This window comes from Falco biarmicus, chromosome 1 (assembly GCF_023638135.1).
Source record: "Falco biarmicus isolate bFalBia1 chromosome 1, bFalBia1.pri, whole genome shotgun sequence".
Lineage (NCBI taxonomy): Eukaryota > Metazoa > Chordata > Aves > Falconiformes > Falconidae > Falco > Falco biarmicus.
The window spans coordinates 8,969,407-8,988,097 of record NC_079288.1 but is presented as its reverse complement, the minus strand read 5'-3'; the positions used below and the strand labels follow the sequence as shown (position 1 = coordinate 8,988,097).

Sequence of the window (18,691 nt, the reverse complement as noted above, 5' to 3'; positions counted from 1 at the left end):
ACTTCATTGTTCATCCTTTTAACACAATGTCCTAACTCCATTTCCATTCCTCATAGTGATGCCTTAGTGAAACTTGCTTAGCAAATTCACTCTTTATCTCACATAGTATTCTTAAAGTACCAGACCCACAGTTCTGAAAGGTCATTAAAAGTTGTTCTAAATGTCTGAAGACCAGACTACAGCAATGAAAAACTCTTTTTTTTTTTTTGAAGTTGACCTAAAACTTAGTTCTCTAGTGAGCTCATGTTAGCTGTTCCAAAATACTCAAGTTTATGAAGAGAAACCAAGGCATATAAAATTTTTCACACTCTAACAGAACAGATGTGAACAATCAGTATCATATCCTTCCTCCCCATTAGAGCCTTCTGCTGACATACCTTCAGTGAAGTGCAGACATGGCCTCTGGAGATGCTGAGATGGCTGTTTTTGGGGAGGCGGCTCCTTATCTCCGAAAATCGGAAAAGGAGAGAATTGCGGCCCAGAACAAGCCTTTTGATGCCAAGACATCCGTCTTTGTGGCCCACCCTAAAGAATCCTTTGTGAAAGGAACAATCCAGAGCAGGGAATCAGGGAAGGTCACTGTCAAGACTGAAGCTGGAGAGGTGAGCAAAATTCAAGATTCAGATCAGCATTTGATTCCCACTCTGAGCTTTCAGCTGACGCACACAGATCTTTTGTCTCCTTGACAGACCCTGACCGTGAAGGAAGATCAGGTCTTCTCCATGAACCCTCCCAAGTACGACAAGATCGAGGACATGGCCATGATGACCCACCTCCACGAGCCCGCTGTGCTGTACAACCTCAAAGAGCGTTACGCAGCCTGGATGATCTACGTAAGTACCAGCAGCAGCCTGCCTTTGGGCAGCCGGGAGGAACTGCTCTGCCAGGCCAAGTGGGAGCCAACGTGCTGTCTCCCTTCCTCGCAGACCTACTCGGGGCTCTTCTGCGTCACTGTCAACCCCTACAAGTGGCTGCCGGTGTACAACCCGGAGGTGGTGTTGGCCTACCGAGGCAAGAAGCGCCAGGAGGCCCCTCCACACATCTTCTCCATCTCGGACAACGCCTATCAGTTCATGCTGACTGGTGAGTTGCTTGACCTCCCTCACAGCAATCTAAACCAAGAAGGCCCAGTGATCTCACTGCGGTATGTGACAAGCCAGCTTAAGACACCACAGAGATGTTTGAGAACTTGGTCGAGTTATGCAGGAACTACTTTCAAGTGAAACTGACCAAGAAGCATGCATGGAGTCAGTGTATTATTTGCACCGTATTGTATGAGATTGTACCCTCTCCCGCTGCAGAAATAGTACTTGACTTAGTTTTCTACTTTTTTTCACTGATAGGAAAGTAAGTTATTATTCCATATAATCCACTATTTTGAACACATGCAGGCAGTTTGATTAGTTTCCTTGACAGGAACTGTATGAAGGGTGGTACCCAACTTGTCTCAGGACCTGTCACAGGCTCTGACAGCTCTATGCATCCATTCTGGATTATATTTAGTACCATTAGGACCTGGAAGGGAATTGGGTACTCTTGGACTTCCTAGGGAAGCCCCAGCTTCCACTTACAGCTTTACTTATCATTCAAGTCAGTGTTACCCAGGTCAACTGCAAACACTGTCTTTCATTCTGCCTCTTTCACAGATCGCGAGAACCAGTCGATCCTGATCACGTACGTACACCCCCTGCTCGGGTCCCTGCGGGGCTGCCCGGTGCCAGGGGACCTCCTGCCTGACCACACGCTCTCTGCGTCTCTCTTTGGTTTGACAGCGGAGAATCCGGTGCCGGGAAGACTGTGAACACGAAGCGTGTCATCCAGTACTTTGCAACAATTGCAGCGAGTGGGGAGAAGAAGAAAGAGGAGCAGTCAGGCAAAATGCAGGTAAAGTAACAGGTGCTGGCTGGAATCAATGCTTTCCTCTGTTCCTGACGTGATTTTTGGAAAGGATAAGCAGCAATAATTCTCATCCTGCAGGGAACGCTTGAGGATCAAATCATCAGCGCCAACCCACTGCTGGAGGCCTTTGGAAACGCCAAGACCGTGAGGAACGACAACTCCTCACGCTTTGTAAGCTGTTTTAGGAGAAATTGCTCCTTGTTGTAACAGTAGTGATGGGCTAGTGGCATTCTCACAGAAGGAGACAGCAATGAAACGCCTCCAGGCTGAAATGCCGCTGCTTCTCCTTAACAGGGCAAATTCATCAGAATCCACTTTGGGGCCACAGGCAAACTGGCTTCTGCTGACATTGAAACTTGTAAGTCGCTCTCCTGGCCTGATCCCACTCCTTCTATTCACTTCCCAGTTCTTGTACTCACTCTGTCCTACCCTCCTTGACAGACCTGCTGGAGAAGTCCAGAGTCACTTTCCAGCTTAAAGCAGAAAGAAGCTACCACATATTCTATCAGATCACTTCCAACAAGAAGCCGGAGCTAATTGGTAGGAGGCATCACTGATCTTTTTGGAGAAATATCCCTGAGCAGCATTTAACTACATTACACAAAACCAATGAAATTTAATCCATGAACCCATTCGTTTTCAGAAATGCTCCTCATTACCACCAACCCCTATGACTACCCTTTTGTGAGTCAAGGTGAAATCACTGTTCCAAGTATTGATGACAAGGAGGAACTGATGGCTACAGATGTAAGTAACTTATGGAACAGGTCAACAGGCATAGGTCATACATCACATAACATGTAAATATTTCACTTTGCTGATTGAATTGCCAGAGTGCCATTGACATCCTGGGCTTCACTGCTGATGAGAAGACAGCCATCTACAAGCTGACAGGGGCTGTTATGCACTATGGGAACCTGAAGTTCAAGCAGAAACCAAGAGAGGAGCAAGCAGAGCCAGATGGCACAGAAGGTATTATCAAACTTAATAATTAACCTTTCTACAAGCCACTATGGATGTGGAAGACACTAAAACTTGTTCTTTGTTGGGCTTTAGGATCCCAAGGGAAAACAATAAGCCAGAAAAAATGTGTTGCTTGTCCTCTTCTCAGTATATCATGTTCCCTGACCTTAGGATTTTTGGTGTCTCATGCTATGAACAATTAATAGTTTAAACTGTTTTTTGTACACTTCCAGAAGTTAGGAGCAATGGATGTTCTTCCTTTAACATCATTAGTGGTACTTTTGTTGGAATATGGTTTGCAATTGTGAAGCAGCCAAGTGCTTCAGCTGTAACAGGGTGGGGGACAGTGTTCCCATTCACCCTTACCCGTCAGTTATTAAGAATTCCTCTGGTGTGAGAGGTGTGTTTGATTCCTCTCCTTTGTTGGCACAGGACCTACAACCCATGTCTCCATCTCTCTGAGCAATGGCCCATCTTGCTAAAGCATAAGGCAGAAGGTGGGAAATATCATAGGTAAAAGGATGAAACCCAGTGAGTGTTACTGTCAGAAACCAAAGATCATAAGGGGTTGTAGATTCTGGATCTGAAAGAGAACAGAGATACCTTCTTTGTGTTCTACCTGAAATATTGGGTGGTTTTGACTACCTGGATGTAGATCAGTACCTGGCTGTTGCCACTGCATCTCCTGAGCTACACATGTATTACAAATATTCAGCCTTGCAATCTGCAGCTTTCAGTTTTGTGCCAAGAGATTTTTGAAAACATCGTTACTTTCTACATCCTTCGGTGAAGTTTTTCAAACATAAATTCTTTCAGAAAAGCTTAGTATGCATAATGATGACTTTGATGTTAGCAAAATTCCCCATATGAGAGTCTACTGAAAAATTTCCAAGAACAGAAGGCTGAATCCTTCAGCCTTTAGAGAACACTCCGGGATTCAGAATGTACATAACACTAAATTCTTTCTTTTTCCCTTTTTAGTGGCTGACAAGGCTGCCTACCTTATGGGTCTGAATTCAGCTGACATGCTCAAGGCCCTCTGCTACCCCCGAGTCAAGGTTGGGAATGAGTATGTGACCAAAGGTCAAACTGCACAGCAGGTAAGAAACGTAGTAACCTGGAACCATGTTTTGAATTAAGATCCTTCTGATTCTCCTCTGCTCTATATGTTAACTCTATGCATTTATTTTTCTTATAGGTGCACAATGCTGTTGGTGCTCTGGCAAAGGCTGTCTATGAGAGGATGTTCTTGTGGATGGTTGTTCGTATCAACCAACAGCTGGATACCAAACAACCCAGACAGTACTTCATTGGTGTCCTGGACATTGCTGGCTTTGAGATCTTTGATGTAAGTAACAAAGTTTTGGTAAGAGCTATTTGGAAGTGACAACTGGATGTCATGCTCACTCTGAGATGTGTTTTTAAAGGTGTAATATCTTCACATAATTATTTGTAGCTATTTGCCTTTCTTTTCATAAAGTAAAAAATGATCTTTCAAAGGACTTGTCTTATTTCAAGATGCACCAACTCAAAAGTACAGAATGGTCCAATCAGAAAAAATCCTTGCTTTAAATGATCAAGGACAATATAGTATAAAAACATATATATCATGAGAGGCCTAAGATTGAGTTTTTTCTTCCTGTAATTTGGTCTCAGATTATACAGGTAATATATTTTATCATCACAATTTTATCAATGCAAAAAAAATTCCTTGTGGACAATTAATTTGATGCATTTCTCTGTTTCGTTACGTAGATATAAAGCAGACTGACTAAATGCCTGACTTGACAATGAAGCCAAGATAACTGCACTCAAATTTTAAACAAATGAGTTTTTGCAATTATTGCTGCATCTTGCAGATATGTCTTCTTATTTTATTTGCAGTTTAACAGCTTTGAGCAGCTGTGCATCAACTTCACCAATGAGAAACTGCAACAGTTCTTCAACCACCACATGTTCGTGCTGGAGCAGGAGGAGTACAAGAAGGAAGGAATTGAGTGGACATTCATTGACTTTGGGATGGACCTGGCTGCCTGCATTGAGCTCATTGAGAAGGTACCCTTCCTGTTCAAATGCACTACATGCGTGCAAATTCTAGTATTACTTGGCCTCATTTTTAAAAGGGATCTTCTATGTTCATGTCCAAGTATTCAACTTTCATTATTCAAAATACCTTGCCCTGTGTTTATTTCTTCTGTCAAGTGAGATGTGAAGGCGATTTCACACAGCTTTATGAGAGCAAGTCTGTACATCTCTTTTCAAGTGCCAAAGGTTGTTAAACTCCCAATAAGAGTGTTTTTCCAAAACAGTTAGAGTCAATTTACAGATCAACATGTCCTCCTCATCTTTCAGCTCTAAGAGACTTGTGCTAGTACAGAAGAATATCTTTATCTTTGTAAAATTAACATAAAAGAGAGACATACATAACTGTCAGTGCACAATCACACTTACATGTGCATCCCTTGACTGACTATGAGAAGACATCACACTGCACATGAGATGAAAAGTTCAGTGGCTGGCAGGAGGATAAGTAGTTTGAATCACAGCTTCACAGAGCTGCTGAGGTTTGAAGGAAGCTCTGGAGATCACTTAGTCCAACCCCTTTGGTCAAGACAAGGTCCACCAGAGCAGGTTGCTCGGGACCATTTTCAGCTGGATTTTGAATGTTGCCAATGGTGGAGACTCCACAGATACTCTGGGGGAAGTGTTCCAACTTCTGACCACTTTCACAGTAAAGAAGCTTTTTTCTTCTGTTTAAATGGAATTTTGTGTATTTCAATTCATGACTGTTCCATCTTGTCCTGTCACTGGACAAGTTACTAGAAGCCTCTAGCTGTTTTCTTTATCCCTTCCCATTAGGTATTTATACACATTGGTAAGATCCCCCAGAACCTTCTCTTTTCTAGGCTGAACAGTCCCATCTCTATCAGCTTCTCTTTGTATGTCAGATGTTCCAGTCATTTAAGTATCTTTGTGGCCAGTCACCGGGTTCACTCTATTAGGTCCACATTTCTCTTGTACTGGGAAGCCAAGAACTAGACACAGCACTCCAGATGTTTCTCAGCAGAGCTGAATAGAGGGTAAGGATCACTCCCCTTGAGCTGCTAGTAACACTCTTAATGCAGCCCAGGATGAGTTGGCTGCCTTTGCTGCAAGGGTGTACTGTTAGCTCATGTTCAATTTGTCTAAGACATCTGTGTGTGCTTTGAGTCCCTCTGGATAAGAAAATAGTGCTCTGATTTTATAAAGCATGTTCTCCACACAAACTAAATGAATGTCCATTAATCTTTATGATTAATTTGGTGTTAAAAACGTAAGTATCAATATATTTAATTTCACTTTCTAGCAGAAGATGTAATTGAATAATAATATTTTCTGATGTGTATTTCAGTCTGTGTTCCACTGCTCTGCCTAGGTGAAGGTCATTATTGCCCTGAAAACTAAATTACAGTCTGTCTCCCATGCTCATTTCTCCTAGCCCATGGGCATCTTCTCCATCCTGGAAGAGGAGTGCATGTTCCCCAAGGCAACTGACACCTCTTTCAAGAACAAGCTCTATGACCAGCATCTGGGCAAGTCCAGCAACTTCCAGAAGCCCAAGCCTACCAAAGGGAAGGTTGAGGCACACTTCTCCCTGATACACTATGCTGGCACAGTGGACTACAACATCACTGGCTGGCTGGAGAAGAACAAGGACCCCCTGAATGAAACTGTCATTGGGTTGTACCAGAAATCCTCTGTGAAGACACTGGCCTTACTCTTTGCCAACTATGGTGGAGCAGATGCAGGTTGGTTCTATGAATCCCATATTTTCACTGATGTGCAGCTTACAAAAAGGAATTATAAAAGGCAAAAGGAAAAATCTTAAATCTGTTTTATTTATTTTCAATTTTGCAGAGGCTAGTGCTGGCAAGAAAGGTGGCAAGAAGAAGGGTTCTTCCTTCCAGACTGTCTCAGCTCTTTTCCGGGTACAGTAGAGAGTTCACTATTCATCCTAAAATAAGAACTAAACCTATCATTTAAAATGTCTAGTCTTTCTTTGGCTTAGTTGTGTTAAAAGACCCTGAAGTTCTTGGGCAATCTTTTGTTAGGAATAAAGCCACTGTAATCTATTTATGCTCCATTCCACGGAAGGCACAAATTTTCTTTTTGTCCACTTGTCCCAGGATGACAGTTTCAGACAGCAGAATGTCATACAGAAAACCTCTCTCTCTATATATATACACCTAAAATATAACAGATTTCTTCAGATGTCCACCTCTGGCTTCGGAACCTTTTATTGCCTTTTAACAACATTCTGCCCACTGGTCTGGAGAATAACTTATTTGCTCCATTTATAGCTCTAATTTTTCTCCTTGATTAAGGGATCAATTTCTTATAGTTGAAATACCACCAGTCCCTGGGTTATAGATTTCTAGGATGTCAGATACTTGACAGTTCTTTGTCATAACCAAGTCTTGCTGCCTAGCTGCTTCATACAGTTCCACCAGGTGCAATGTCTAGTCTCTCCTGAGGTTATTTATTACCATATTCATCCTTCATTTAGGTCTCCCTTGTTGATATAGCCTAATTTCTTCTACAGATCCGGTATCATATGATTCGTGATCACCTGACAGCCTCTAGCCAGTGCTCTGAAACAGAACATGGGCATGTGTGTATATGCCCCAAGAAAAATAATCATGGCTGTAGTGCCTTGGCCTTGCAAGTGGGAAATTATTGCCAGAATGTATCATTCAAAAATAATGCAATAAGCCTATGTTGAAAGGTCATAAGACTTTAAGAGAAATGTTATAGTAGATATATTGTTTTCTGGATTTGGGTTGCATTTCTGTTATGTTTTCAAACTTCTATCCCTCTTGTTTAGACATGTTAGTGTTTAGACATCTTAATGTTTTGGCTGCTTAATTTATGTACTCTGAGGTGTCCTCTGGAGGCACCTACTTCCCTCCACTAATTATAAGCAATAAATATTTATAAAAAAGTATACAGATATTAATTACAAAACAAGGTTGGGATTTATCTCACCTTATTCTCATCTTACCTTACAAGATAAACATGTCATCTAGACATACAAAACTCAGCTTGTCATTTTTGTTCCTTTTGCTTTCAGTGGGGAAACCAGGAAGGTTCTATGTATTCTGCTCCATATGTCCCATCTTTTCAAACTGCCACAGAGGCACCAATTTATCTCTCTGGGTACATCCAGTGGAAGATGGCTGTTATTTCTAATAAGGACATTCCACTAGAGTCAGTGAAATGTGTTAAAACTATGTTTAAGAGTACAATATTTCCTATGGATTAATCAGAAGAACTTTATATGTTAACTTAGTAACAGCAAAGATCCGTGGAAAGTCAGAAAAACTTGTGGGGGGCTTTAGTTCAGGATTCTGCAAGCTAATTTTTGTCTGATACTTCGTTATTTCATTTTAGAGGGCTTGATGCTTGTAGTGGAAATTACATTTGCTAATATAAACTTTTGTTAATGACTCTCCCAGGAGAATTTAAACAAGCTGATGACCAATCTGCGAAGTACCCACCCACATTTTGTACGCTGCATCATCCCAAATGAAACAAAAACACCTGGTAAGAGACTCACATGTAGAAGGTTTTCAGTATGGTCAGCTCTTCCCCTCTGTATTAGAGAATATAGCATGTATTTGTGCTCTGAATTTCTAGGTGCCATGGAGCATGAACTGGTGCTTCACCAGCTGCGGTGTAACGGTGTGCTGGAAGGGATCAGAATTTGCAGGAAAGGATTTCCCAACAGAGTGTTGTATGCAGATTTTAAACAGAGGTCAGACTTCTTCCCCTTAATGGATCGTTTTGTCCATCTTGAGTAGCTTGTGAAATTAAAGTTTCACCTCTGGTGACTAAAGCCTTCTCTAAGCTTATGTTTAGCAACACTATTATGTTCTCAACAGTTCCGAGACTATTTCTTGCCGTGTACCAGCCTATTGGTCTCTATATTCATAGAATCATTTAGGTTGGAAAAGACCCTTAAGATCATTGAGTCCAATGCAATTCCTTCATTTTCTCCCCCAGATACAAAGTATTAAATGCCAGTGCTATCCCAGAGGGACAGTTCATTGACAGCAAGAAGGCTTGTGAGAAACTTCTTGGATCAATTGATATAGACCACACTCAATACAAATTTGGTCATACCAAGGTACAAGAACTGTTTGTTTCAAGTACTCTGTGATTTTGATTTACATGGCTTGAGAATGATACTCAGATTCTCCAGATAGCATGTGAAATAATCAAATAGCATACTTAAAAGAAATCAGCTAAGTACTTATTGACTCAACACTTCAATAAAACTGAAATTCTTTGCCATAGGATGATTTAATTAAAGGCCAATTAAGGGTTCCTAATTTAAGGTGAAGTTGTAGAATAAAAGAATCAAGGGTTAATAGAAACAAAGGCAAAATGTGTGACTGTTATAGTTCCTCAATTGCAGGTAACAGGAAGCTTGGAGATATAAGAGGGGGTCTATCACTACATACCTTCTTTGTGCTTTTGCTCTTTCTGTTAGATTCCCATATTGTACACCATGGGGTACAGGGTACTGGGCTACACTGAACAACCATATACACTGCACCTATTTTCATGCTCTTACTAAGGTGTTCTTCAAAGCTGGGCTGGTAGGCCTCTTGGAGGAGATGAGGGATGAGAAGCTGGCACAGCTCATCACCCGCACACAGGCCAGGTGCAGGGGCTTCCTGATGAGAGTGGAGTACCAGAGAATGGTGGAGAGGAGGTAGACATTTCTTCAAATTAAGTGCACTGTATCTGGCTTATTGTATCATCATGGTCTAAATATTTAATATTAATTTGACTTACCTTTCAGAGAGTCCATCTTCTGCATCCAGTACAATATTCGTGCATTCATGAACGTGAAGCACTGGCCCTGGATGAAGCTGTTCTTCAAGATCAAGCCCTTGCTGAAGAGTGCAGAGTCTGAGAAGGAGATGGCCAACATGAAACAGGAGTTTGAGAAAACCAAGGAAGAGCTTGCAAAGTCTGAGGCAAAGAGGAAGGAGCTGGAAGAGAAAATGGTGAAACTGGTGCAGGAGAAAAATGATCTCCAGCTCCAAGTACAGGCTGTGAGTACTACCAGTGTGCCTCATCCTAACTGAACTGTGACTATCAGGCTGATATTTACAACTACATTTTGAAAAGATACCTGTAAACTACATATTAAGTCCATTCAATTGTGTTTTATGAAGTGGTGCTCTTAAAAATACAAGCAGCTTCAATAATGACTGTCAGGAGTCCAGATGCTGTATGTGAGAGTTTCCTATGGTGTATGCTGAGGCCTCTATCATTAACATTCAGTTAAGCTGTATCAGCAATCCAGAAACTTTACTTGTATTAGTATAATGTTTGTTCTAGTCATTTTTCCTACTTCTCCAAAACTGAGAATGCCTATCCTTATACAAACATGATTAGGAGTTTTTAGGACAAGTTAAGAGGACATTTCTTTCCTTTCTTTATTCTCCAATTAAACAAGGTAACTTGTTTCTTTCTGGTGTAGATGGCAGCTTAGCTGTTACAAACATTACTATGTTGTAATACCGAACTAACAGAGGAAACAGAATTTAATATTCTCACTTGCCCTTCTAAATCACTCAGAATCATTATATACAATGGTGTGATACATCTGTAGTGTTGTAATGCTGTGGTTTCTAAATTAAATAATGCACAGAATAGAAAAGACTGTATCCTCAAAGTAATACTATGCAGCATATATGACAGGAAAATTTACATGTCCCCACTTTTTAAAGCATCTTTAAATGTAAAATGATGAAAAAAAATCACTCACTGCTAAAATTATCATTTTTCTTTCTCATTGTTTCTGCTAGACTGAAACTTGAGACAAAATATAACAAACAACACAGGACATCTGTTGCAAAAAAAGCCTAGGGATAAATATTCCAGCAGCTCCTTTTCTTCTTAGCTGATGAGGGTCTCACAGAGAAGAGCCAAAGCTGCTAGATATTTTCGGGCTGTGGTAATGAAAATCTAAATCAGAAACAGTTGCTCCAGAAAGACAGTAGGGTGAAAAAAATAGAGATGCAGGAATGATGTTAGCATAACTGTGACTTTTGTATTTATTTATGTGTATCTTGGCATATGGTTATCACTTGGCACTTCATAAATGTGCGAGGTATTCCTCTGATTAATAAAAAAATTTATATGTTTTATTCTAATGTTTGATATTATGGGATAATATTGAATTGTATATCTGGAACAAATATGTAAATACTTGGGCCTTCATGTACACAGAAAAGAATCTTACTTGGTTTTAGCTTTCAAAACTGGCTGTTTCGAAACCAACAATATAAAATCTATTCTATATTGGATTTCATTCTGTTGGATTAAGCAAATTTTTAACTACAAAATTGCTCTCCAGGACTCTAAAAACTATGAAGGTAAACATCTTCATTTTCCTTCAAAAAACCAAATCCCTAAACCCAGTATTTTCCCACCAGGAAGCTGATGCTTTGGCTGATGCTGAGGAAAGGTGTGACCAGCTCATCAAAACCAAGATCCAGCTGGAAGCCAAAGTAAAGGAGGTGACTGAAAGGGCTGAGGATGAGGAGGAAATCAATGCTGAGCTGACAGCCAAGAAGAGGAAACTGGAGGATGAATGTTCTGAGCTCAAGAAAGATATTGATGACCTGGAGTTAACACTGGCCAAGGTTGAGAAGGAAAAGCATGCCACTGAAAACAAGGTATGAGGCAGAAGATGCTACTTCCACTTCAGAAAAGACCTCTGCTTTGTTATACAGTAGCCATTTTTTATCTGCACTTACTCTTTTCTTCTCAAAGGTGAAAAACCTCACAGAGGAGATGGCAGCCCTGGACGAGACCATTGCCAAGCTGACTAAAGAGAAGAAAGCCCTCCAAGAGGCCCATCAGCAGACACTGGATGACCTGCAGGCAGAGGAGGACAAAGTCAATACGCTGACCAAAGCTAAGACCAAGCTGGAGCAGCAAGTGGACGATGTAAGCACACAGGCATACAGCAAGAGCAGGACAGGTTTAGAGTTATACCTGGCTGGCAGCGCACTGATGGCCTTGTTCTTCTTAGCTGGAAGGGTGCCTGGAGCAAGAGAAGAAACTGCGCATGGACCTTGAGAGAGCTAAGAGGAAACTCGAAGGAGACCTGAAGCTGGCCCATGACAGCATCATGGATTTGGAAAATGATAAGCAGCAGCTGGATGAGAAACTGAAGAAGTAAGCGTGGCTGTGGGGCACCAGACTGTGGGGCTGGTGCGCTTGGGGGTGTTTTGCTCAGACGCTAACACAGTTTGCTTTGCCCAAAGGAAAGACTTTGAAATCAGCCAGATCCAGAGCAAAATTGAGGATGAGCAGCTCCTGGGCATGCAGTTACAGAAGAAGATCAAGGAGCTGCAGGCAAGTGTCTGGCCCTTCCCCTCTCTCAGCCAGTCTCAGGTCGGGAAGGAGGAGGGCATGGGTGCGAAGGGTGCCTAATGTTCCCCAGGCTCGTATTGAGGAGCTGGAGGAGGAAATTGAGGCAGAGCGAACCTCTCGGGCAAAAGCCGAGAAGCATCGGACTGACCTGTCGAGGGAGCTAGAGGAGATCAGCGAGCGCCTGGAAGAAGCCGGAGGGGCTACCGCCGCTCAGATTGAGATGAACAAGAAGCGTGAGGCAGAATTTCAGAAGATGCGTCGCGACCTGGAGGAGGCCACGCTGCAGCACGAAGCCACGGCTGCGGCCCTGCGCAAGAAGCACGCAGACAGCACCGCTGAGCTTGGGGAGCAGATTGACAACCTGCAGCGAGTGAAGCAGAAGCTGGAGAAGGAGAAGAGTGAGCTCAAGATGGAGATTGACGACTTGGCCAGTAACATGGAGTCTGTCTCCAAAGCCAAGGTACAGAAATATTTTTATTATTATTTTGAGTAGAATGTAGTATGTGTTTTAAATCTTATTTAACTATGATCAGGTTGTAACTGTTTTCTCCAAATATAATGCACAGAACTGTGGGTGTATACACATAGTCCCCAGATGTTAAAATGCATGCTCTGGACACATTTTCCTGCTGTAATTATGGCAGAACCAAGGTACTAACTATTTTCTTATATGTGCTTGACATATAGGCAAATCTAGAGAAAATGTGTCGCACTCTGGAAGACCAGCTAAGTGAATATAAAACAAAGGACGAGCAGAACCAGCGCATGATCAGCGATCTTAGTGCTCAAAGAGCCCGTCTGCAGACAGAATCTGGTATGGCACTTCCATCTCTAGTTTGGAAGTGGGAGAACACTCTAAAAGACTCCCTTGGGTGTTAAAAGTACTTTCTTAATTACAAACTTTTTCAGGTGAATATTCACGCCAGGTAGAGGAAAAAGATGCTTTAATTTCTCAGCTGTCAAGAGGGAAACAGGCTTTCACCCAGCAGATTGAAGAACTGAAGCGGCAACTAGAGGAAGAGATAAAGGTGAAGATATTTAATGTTACATATGAAATAAATATTTTACATCACATTATTTTTGGTGCAGTGTGCAATAGTTCAAAAAGTGAGCTAATTAAAAGTTCAAAACATTCCGTTAGGTCATGTAATCTAGGCACTATCTGTGCAGAACTCCTAGCTTTTTGTGGTATATCAGACCTTGGATTTTCTTTTCATGCAGTCACTTAATCACTGTTGCTCTGGGATAGACAGTGTCTTTTCCAGTGTCTAAGTGCCACTAACAAAAAATTTCCCAGGATACCTCTAGTACTTATTGCAATCTTTTTACCCCCAGGCCAAGAACGCGCTGGCCCACGCCTTGCAGTCTGCTCGCCACGACTGTGACCTGCTGCGGGAGCAATACGAGGAGGAGCAGGAAGCCAAGGGGGAGCTGCAGCGCGCCCTGTCCAAGGCCAACAGCGAAGTGGCCCAGTGGAGAACTAAATACGAGACGGACGCTATTCAGCGCACGGAGGAGCTGGAGGAGGCCAAGTATGTAAAAATGTGGGGAAGGCTGGCAGAAACCACTAACAGAAATTTGAAGAGGCCATTGAGATACTGAAAAGCAAAAGCCTGTTAAAAGGTTGAAGATGAGTTATATGAAACAGAAATATGTACTATAAAGGTGTGGTTTTGAAAAACACAAGGAAAATAAGCTATGTGACCTAGAATGCAGAAGAAAGGCAATGTGTGGTGTGTGCGGAGGGCAGAAGGATAGCTAGACTCTGCGGAAAGAAAAAAAGAGGAAAAATGTCAGGGTGGGATAGGTTCTGTGCCATGTGCATTAGGACCAGATACTGCAAAGTGCCTCAGGACTGTGCTGAAAATGAAAAAATAACATCCATTTTAGTTCCCAAATATGAGCAGTACTTAAAACCTCTCAGGAAGAAGCTGGCACAGCGCCTGCAGGAAGCAGAGGAACACGTTGAAGCTGTGAATGCCAAATGTGCCTCCCTGGAGAAGACAAAGCAGAGGCTGCAGAATGAAGTGGAGGACCTGATGATTGACGTGGAGCGAGCGAATGCTGCCTGCGCAGCTCTGGATAAGAAGCAGAAGAACTTTGACAAGGTCTTGTGGGCTCCAGCCCTGGGGTTCCTGGGCAGAGCGTCCCCTCCCGATTGCCACATCCACGCTCACGTGCCGTTTCCCTTCAGATCCTGGCAGAATGGAAGCAGAAGTATGAGGAAACGCAGGCTGAGCTGGAGGCCTCCCAGAAGGAGGCTCGCTCCCTCAGCACGGAGCTCTTTAAGATGAAGAATGCCTACGAGGAGTCCCTGGACCACCTGGAAACGCTGAAGCGTGAGAACAAGAACTTGCAGCGTAAGTCCCTGGCCCTCTGCTCCTGGCTGGGCTTTCCCACTGTCCACCACTACCCACCGCTCCACAGGGGTCTGTGCCTGCGTGTCTGCAAAGATGCCCGTCACCTTGGTGCGGCAGGGCCCTTCCCGTTCTGCTCCGTGCCTGACCATGCCGTTGGCCTTTGCTCCCACAGAGGAGATCGCTGACCTCACAGAGCAGATTGCAGAGGGAGGCAAGGCCATTCATGAGCTGGAGAAAGTCAAGAAGCAGATTGAGCAGGAGAAATCTGAAATCCAGGCTGCTCTGGAGGAAGCTGAGGTACACGCCCATAATCCCTGGGGTCTGCACTAAAGAAATGAGCAATGGGGAAATGTGGCTGAAAAATGCTTGTTCCCCTCTGTTTTGGCTGGGGAGTGTAAACAGCTGAGACTTCCTGCAATATTCTACAATTACATAGAAATGAGCAGTGGCCTTATCTACATTACCAATATTTGTGTCCACTTGTCCAGGCTTCCCTAGAACATGAAGAGGGGAAGATCCTGCGCCTCCAGCTTGAGCTCAACCAAGTGAAGTCTGAGATTGACAGGAAGATAGCAGAGAAAGATGAGGAGATTGACCAGATGAAGAGGAACCACCTCAGGATTGTGGAGTCCTTGCAGAGCAGCCTGGACGCTGAGATCAGGAGCAGGAATGAGGCCCTGCGGCTGAAGAAGAAGATGGAGGGAGACCTGAATGAAATGGAGATCCAGCTGAGCCATGCCAACCGCGTGGCTGCAGAGGCACAAAAGAACCTGAGAAACACGCAGGCTGTGCTCAAGGTCTGTTCAGCAAAGCAACAGGGAGAGAAATGACGTCCCTGACAATTCTGGTGCCCAAGCGCACGCTGCCACCTTGCCATTTCTCTTGTCCTTTTTGCAGGATACCCAGATACATTTGGATGATGCTCTGAGGACACAGGAGGACCTGAAGGAGCAGGTGGCCATGGTGGAGCGCCGAGCAAACCTGCTGCAGGCTGAAATTGAGGAGCTGCGGGCAGCCCTGGAGCAGACGGAGCGGTCAAGGAAGGTGGCTGAGCAGGAGCTTCTGGATGCCACCGAACGAGTGCAGCTCCTCCATACCCAGGTATGGGCATGGTGCAATAGCAGTTGTGCTGGTACTGAACATACATGGAAGGCTACTATATTCCAGAGGATAGGCAGTACTAGCATGATCGAATGATCTCTGTACTGCTGTCCACAAGGCAAGGCATGCTCAGAACCCATCCCCTGAACCCACTACTGACACTTTCTAGAGAACCATTTTAGAAAGTATTCCAGTGTCTGAACTGCAAGCTTGAAGAGGGGAAACTTGGCTCAGGCTGTAGGTTTGGTATCGCAGGCTCTATGATAAAAATCTCACCATCTCTCTTTGCACAGAACACCAGCTTGATCAACACCAAGAAGAAGCTGGAGACAGACATTGCCCAAATCCAGAGTGAAATGGAGGATACGATCCAGGAAGCCCGCAATGCTGAAGAGAAGGCCAAGAAGGCCATCACAGATGTGAGTTGGGGGCTCCCTTCAGTGCCGATGGTGGGAGTAATTTCCCTCAGATGGTCTCCAGCCCCACAATGGCTTTGACCCTTTGCTCTCATCAGGCAGCCATGATGGCAGAAGAGCTGAAGAAGGAGCAGGACACCAGCGCCCACCTGGAGAGGATGAAGAAGAACCTGGACCAGACGGTGAAGGACCTGCAGCACCGTCTGGATGAGGCCGAGCAGCTGGCTCTGAAGGGAGGCAAGAAGCAAATCCAGAAGCTGGAGGCCAGAGTGCGTGGGGCTTTTCTTTGTGCATGAGTGAGCACGCCACGTTAGCAGCCAGCAGGGAAGCTCCAAAGATGGGCTTCTCGTTGCAGGTGCGGGAGCTGGAAGGGGAGGTTGATGCTGAGCAGAAGCGCAGCGCTGAAGCCGTGAAGGGCATGCGCAAGTACGAGAGGAGGGTGAAGGAGCTGACCTACCAGGTAAGGCAGGAGGCCTCCTTGGCCTCACACACCCTCTCCCAGGAAGCAAATATTTTTGCACTTGGTTGTCAAGGGGAATTGTTAACTCACATGGTGGGAAAACTGATTCACGCTCTTTCCTGCTTTCCAACCACTCCAGTCTGAGGAGGACCGGAAGAATATTCTCAGGCTGCAGGATCTGGTGGACAAGCTGCAAATGAAGGTGAAATCCTACAAGAGACAATCTGAAGAAGCTGTAAGTATCACTCTGAGTGCTTGTCAAGAAACACTTTCCAAGTGGGTAGCACGGTCATTGAGGAGATGAATATAAGAATCTTGGGAATTGCCACTGGTCAGTAATAGTGTTCTTCAAGTTTTTAATTTTTTTTTTTTAAATTAACCCAGGCTTTGAGTATAAAATCAATGAATGAATGAAATTCTAATGAGAAAGGCATGTTCACATAACACTTTTTTGCATTAGAAAAACTAAGTTGTCTGTAAAAAGTCTTATTAATGATACTGTCAGTAAAATATGTCCTGAATTTTTGAAAAAAGCATATTTTCAGAGTTTTGACATCCATATAGCTATCTTAATGAAAGATGCCTATGACCATGACACCCTTGTTTGGTGTGTGCAAGAGCTTGGAAGTTCTATGGAAGAAAACAGCTCGCCAAACCTTCAGAATTCTTTGCCAGGAACACAGAAAATGTTGCATTAGAAGTCCATTCTGGCATATGCTCATCTACTACAGGGAATTCCACATTTTGGATACACCCAGGGAAATTTCAGCAGATAGAGAAGGTGTTGGAAATACACTCCTAAGCTACACTGTGTGCTGCAGTGAGAATTGTGCGAGGAGTGTTTGCCTTTCTCTGGGCATGCAGCAATCAGGAGTGAAGTGATGGAAGTCTTGCAGCCCCTGAATTTATGGATGTCTGAGCCTGGCTTCTTTGCTACTGCAAAAGCCCAGTACAGACAAGAGTTCTGGACTCAGATAAGGGAATCTGCAAAATAGGCAATGAAGAGATCTCATGGACTCACCATCTCTTAAAAATTCCCAACCTTGTCTCATGGTCTGCAAGAATAGTTGAACACTTAATTCTAGAGCTAACAAAACTTGATTGGCAGATGCCATGTTTGTTTCCTTCCCACATCCAGAGCAGAATTATATTCAAACCCTGTTGTGCTCTGTCTACAATGGATCTTCTAAAAAGGGGAGGATGAGGAGATCTGTGTGAGGCTTCTGGGCCAGCAGTAGTAGGTGGGAGATAGGAGTTCTGTGCCTTCCCTTGGGGAACAGCTGCAGCCCCGCAAGGCCGAGAGGTGCAGGTGGAGTGAAACCCCTGCCCTGGGCTCCTCACCACCAACTCCCTCTCCCCACACAGGAGGAATTGTCCAATGTCAACCTCTCCAAGTTCCGCAAGATCCAGCACGAGCTGGAGGAAGCCGAGGAGCGGGCTGACATTGCAGAGTCACAGGTCAACAAGCTCCGAGCAAAGAGCCGTGAGTTTCATAGGAAGATAGAAGAGGAGGAGTGAGGATGTCATGAGTCAGCAAAGTGACCCGAGGGCTGCACAAAATGTGAACCTCTTGGTCTCTTTCTTCTGTAATTAGTCTTTGTACCCACCTCAATGTCTAGAGAATAAAGACCGTAGATTGCTCGCACACATGCTATGAACAGTGCCTTCTTTGGGTTTTTTTCTGACCAAGCTTGGGATACCACATCGCACAAGTTTTCTTATTTTTCCTGGCTGGGGGAAGAGAGAAGCTAATGCAAACTCTGGATTGAGATCCCACAAGCTTAGAGGCCGGCCATTCCTGGGGAGACCCTGATTGTCCTACTGTGCCCTCTTCCATCTCTGGCAGCTCCTTGCCCTGCTCCTGCCCTCACATCCTCTTCATGCTTCTCCCATTGTCTTTTCAGCAGAGTTGAGTTCCCATGTGAGAGGCAAGGGAGGGTGATCCCTTTTCTTTTTCCTTTCCCTGCTTTTGCTTGTGATCCTGGCAGTCACAAACCCTAAACATCAAGTCTCTGAGTGAGTTATCAGTAGTTACAGTGCACCGCACCGCGAAG

General features: G+C 43.9%; 1 protein-coding gene across 1 annotated transcript; it reads left to right on the top strand.

Annotated features, from left to right (window-relative positions):
- Positions 1-380: 380 nt before the first annotated feature.
- LOC130143782 (myosin heavy chain, skeletal muscle, adult-like) lies at positions 381-18,274 on the top strand. The gene is made up of 38 exons (XM_056326678.1): positions 381-602; positions 690-833; positions 927-1,083; positions 1,647-1,674; positions 1,773-1,884; positions 1,978-2,070; positions 2,194-2,257; positions 2,341-2,439; positions 2,543-2,646; positions 2,733-2,871; positions 3,844-3,962; positions 4,061-4,210; positions 4,747-4,917; positions 6,341-6,650; positions 6,760-6,830; positions 8,358-8,445; positions 8,539-8,656; positions 8,905-9,028; positions 9,483-9,619; positions 9,710-9,965; positions 11,355-11,597; positions 11,695-11,871; positions 11,957-12,102; positions 12,192-12,282; positions 12,371-12,760; positions 12,988-13,114; positions 13,210-13,328; positions 13,636-13,832; positions 14,225-14,408; positions 14,495-14,660; positions 14,833-14,957; positions 15,149-15,457; positions 15,558-15,761; positions 16,055-16,180; positions 16,276-16,446; positions 16,533-16,637; positions 16,777-16,872; positions 18,003-18,274. Exons 1-38 carry the CDS (start codon positions 396-398, stop codon positions 18,153-18,155), a joined length of 5,820 nt encoding a protein of 1,939 aa, XP_056182653.1. The 5' UTR covers positions 381-395; the 3' UTR covers positions 18,156-18,274.
- The last annotated feature ends 417 nt before the right edge of the window (positions 18,275-18,691 follow it).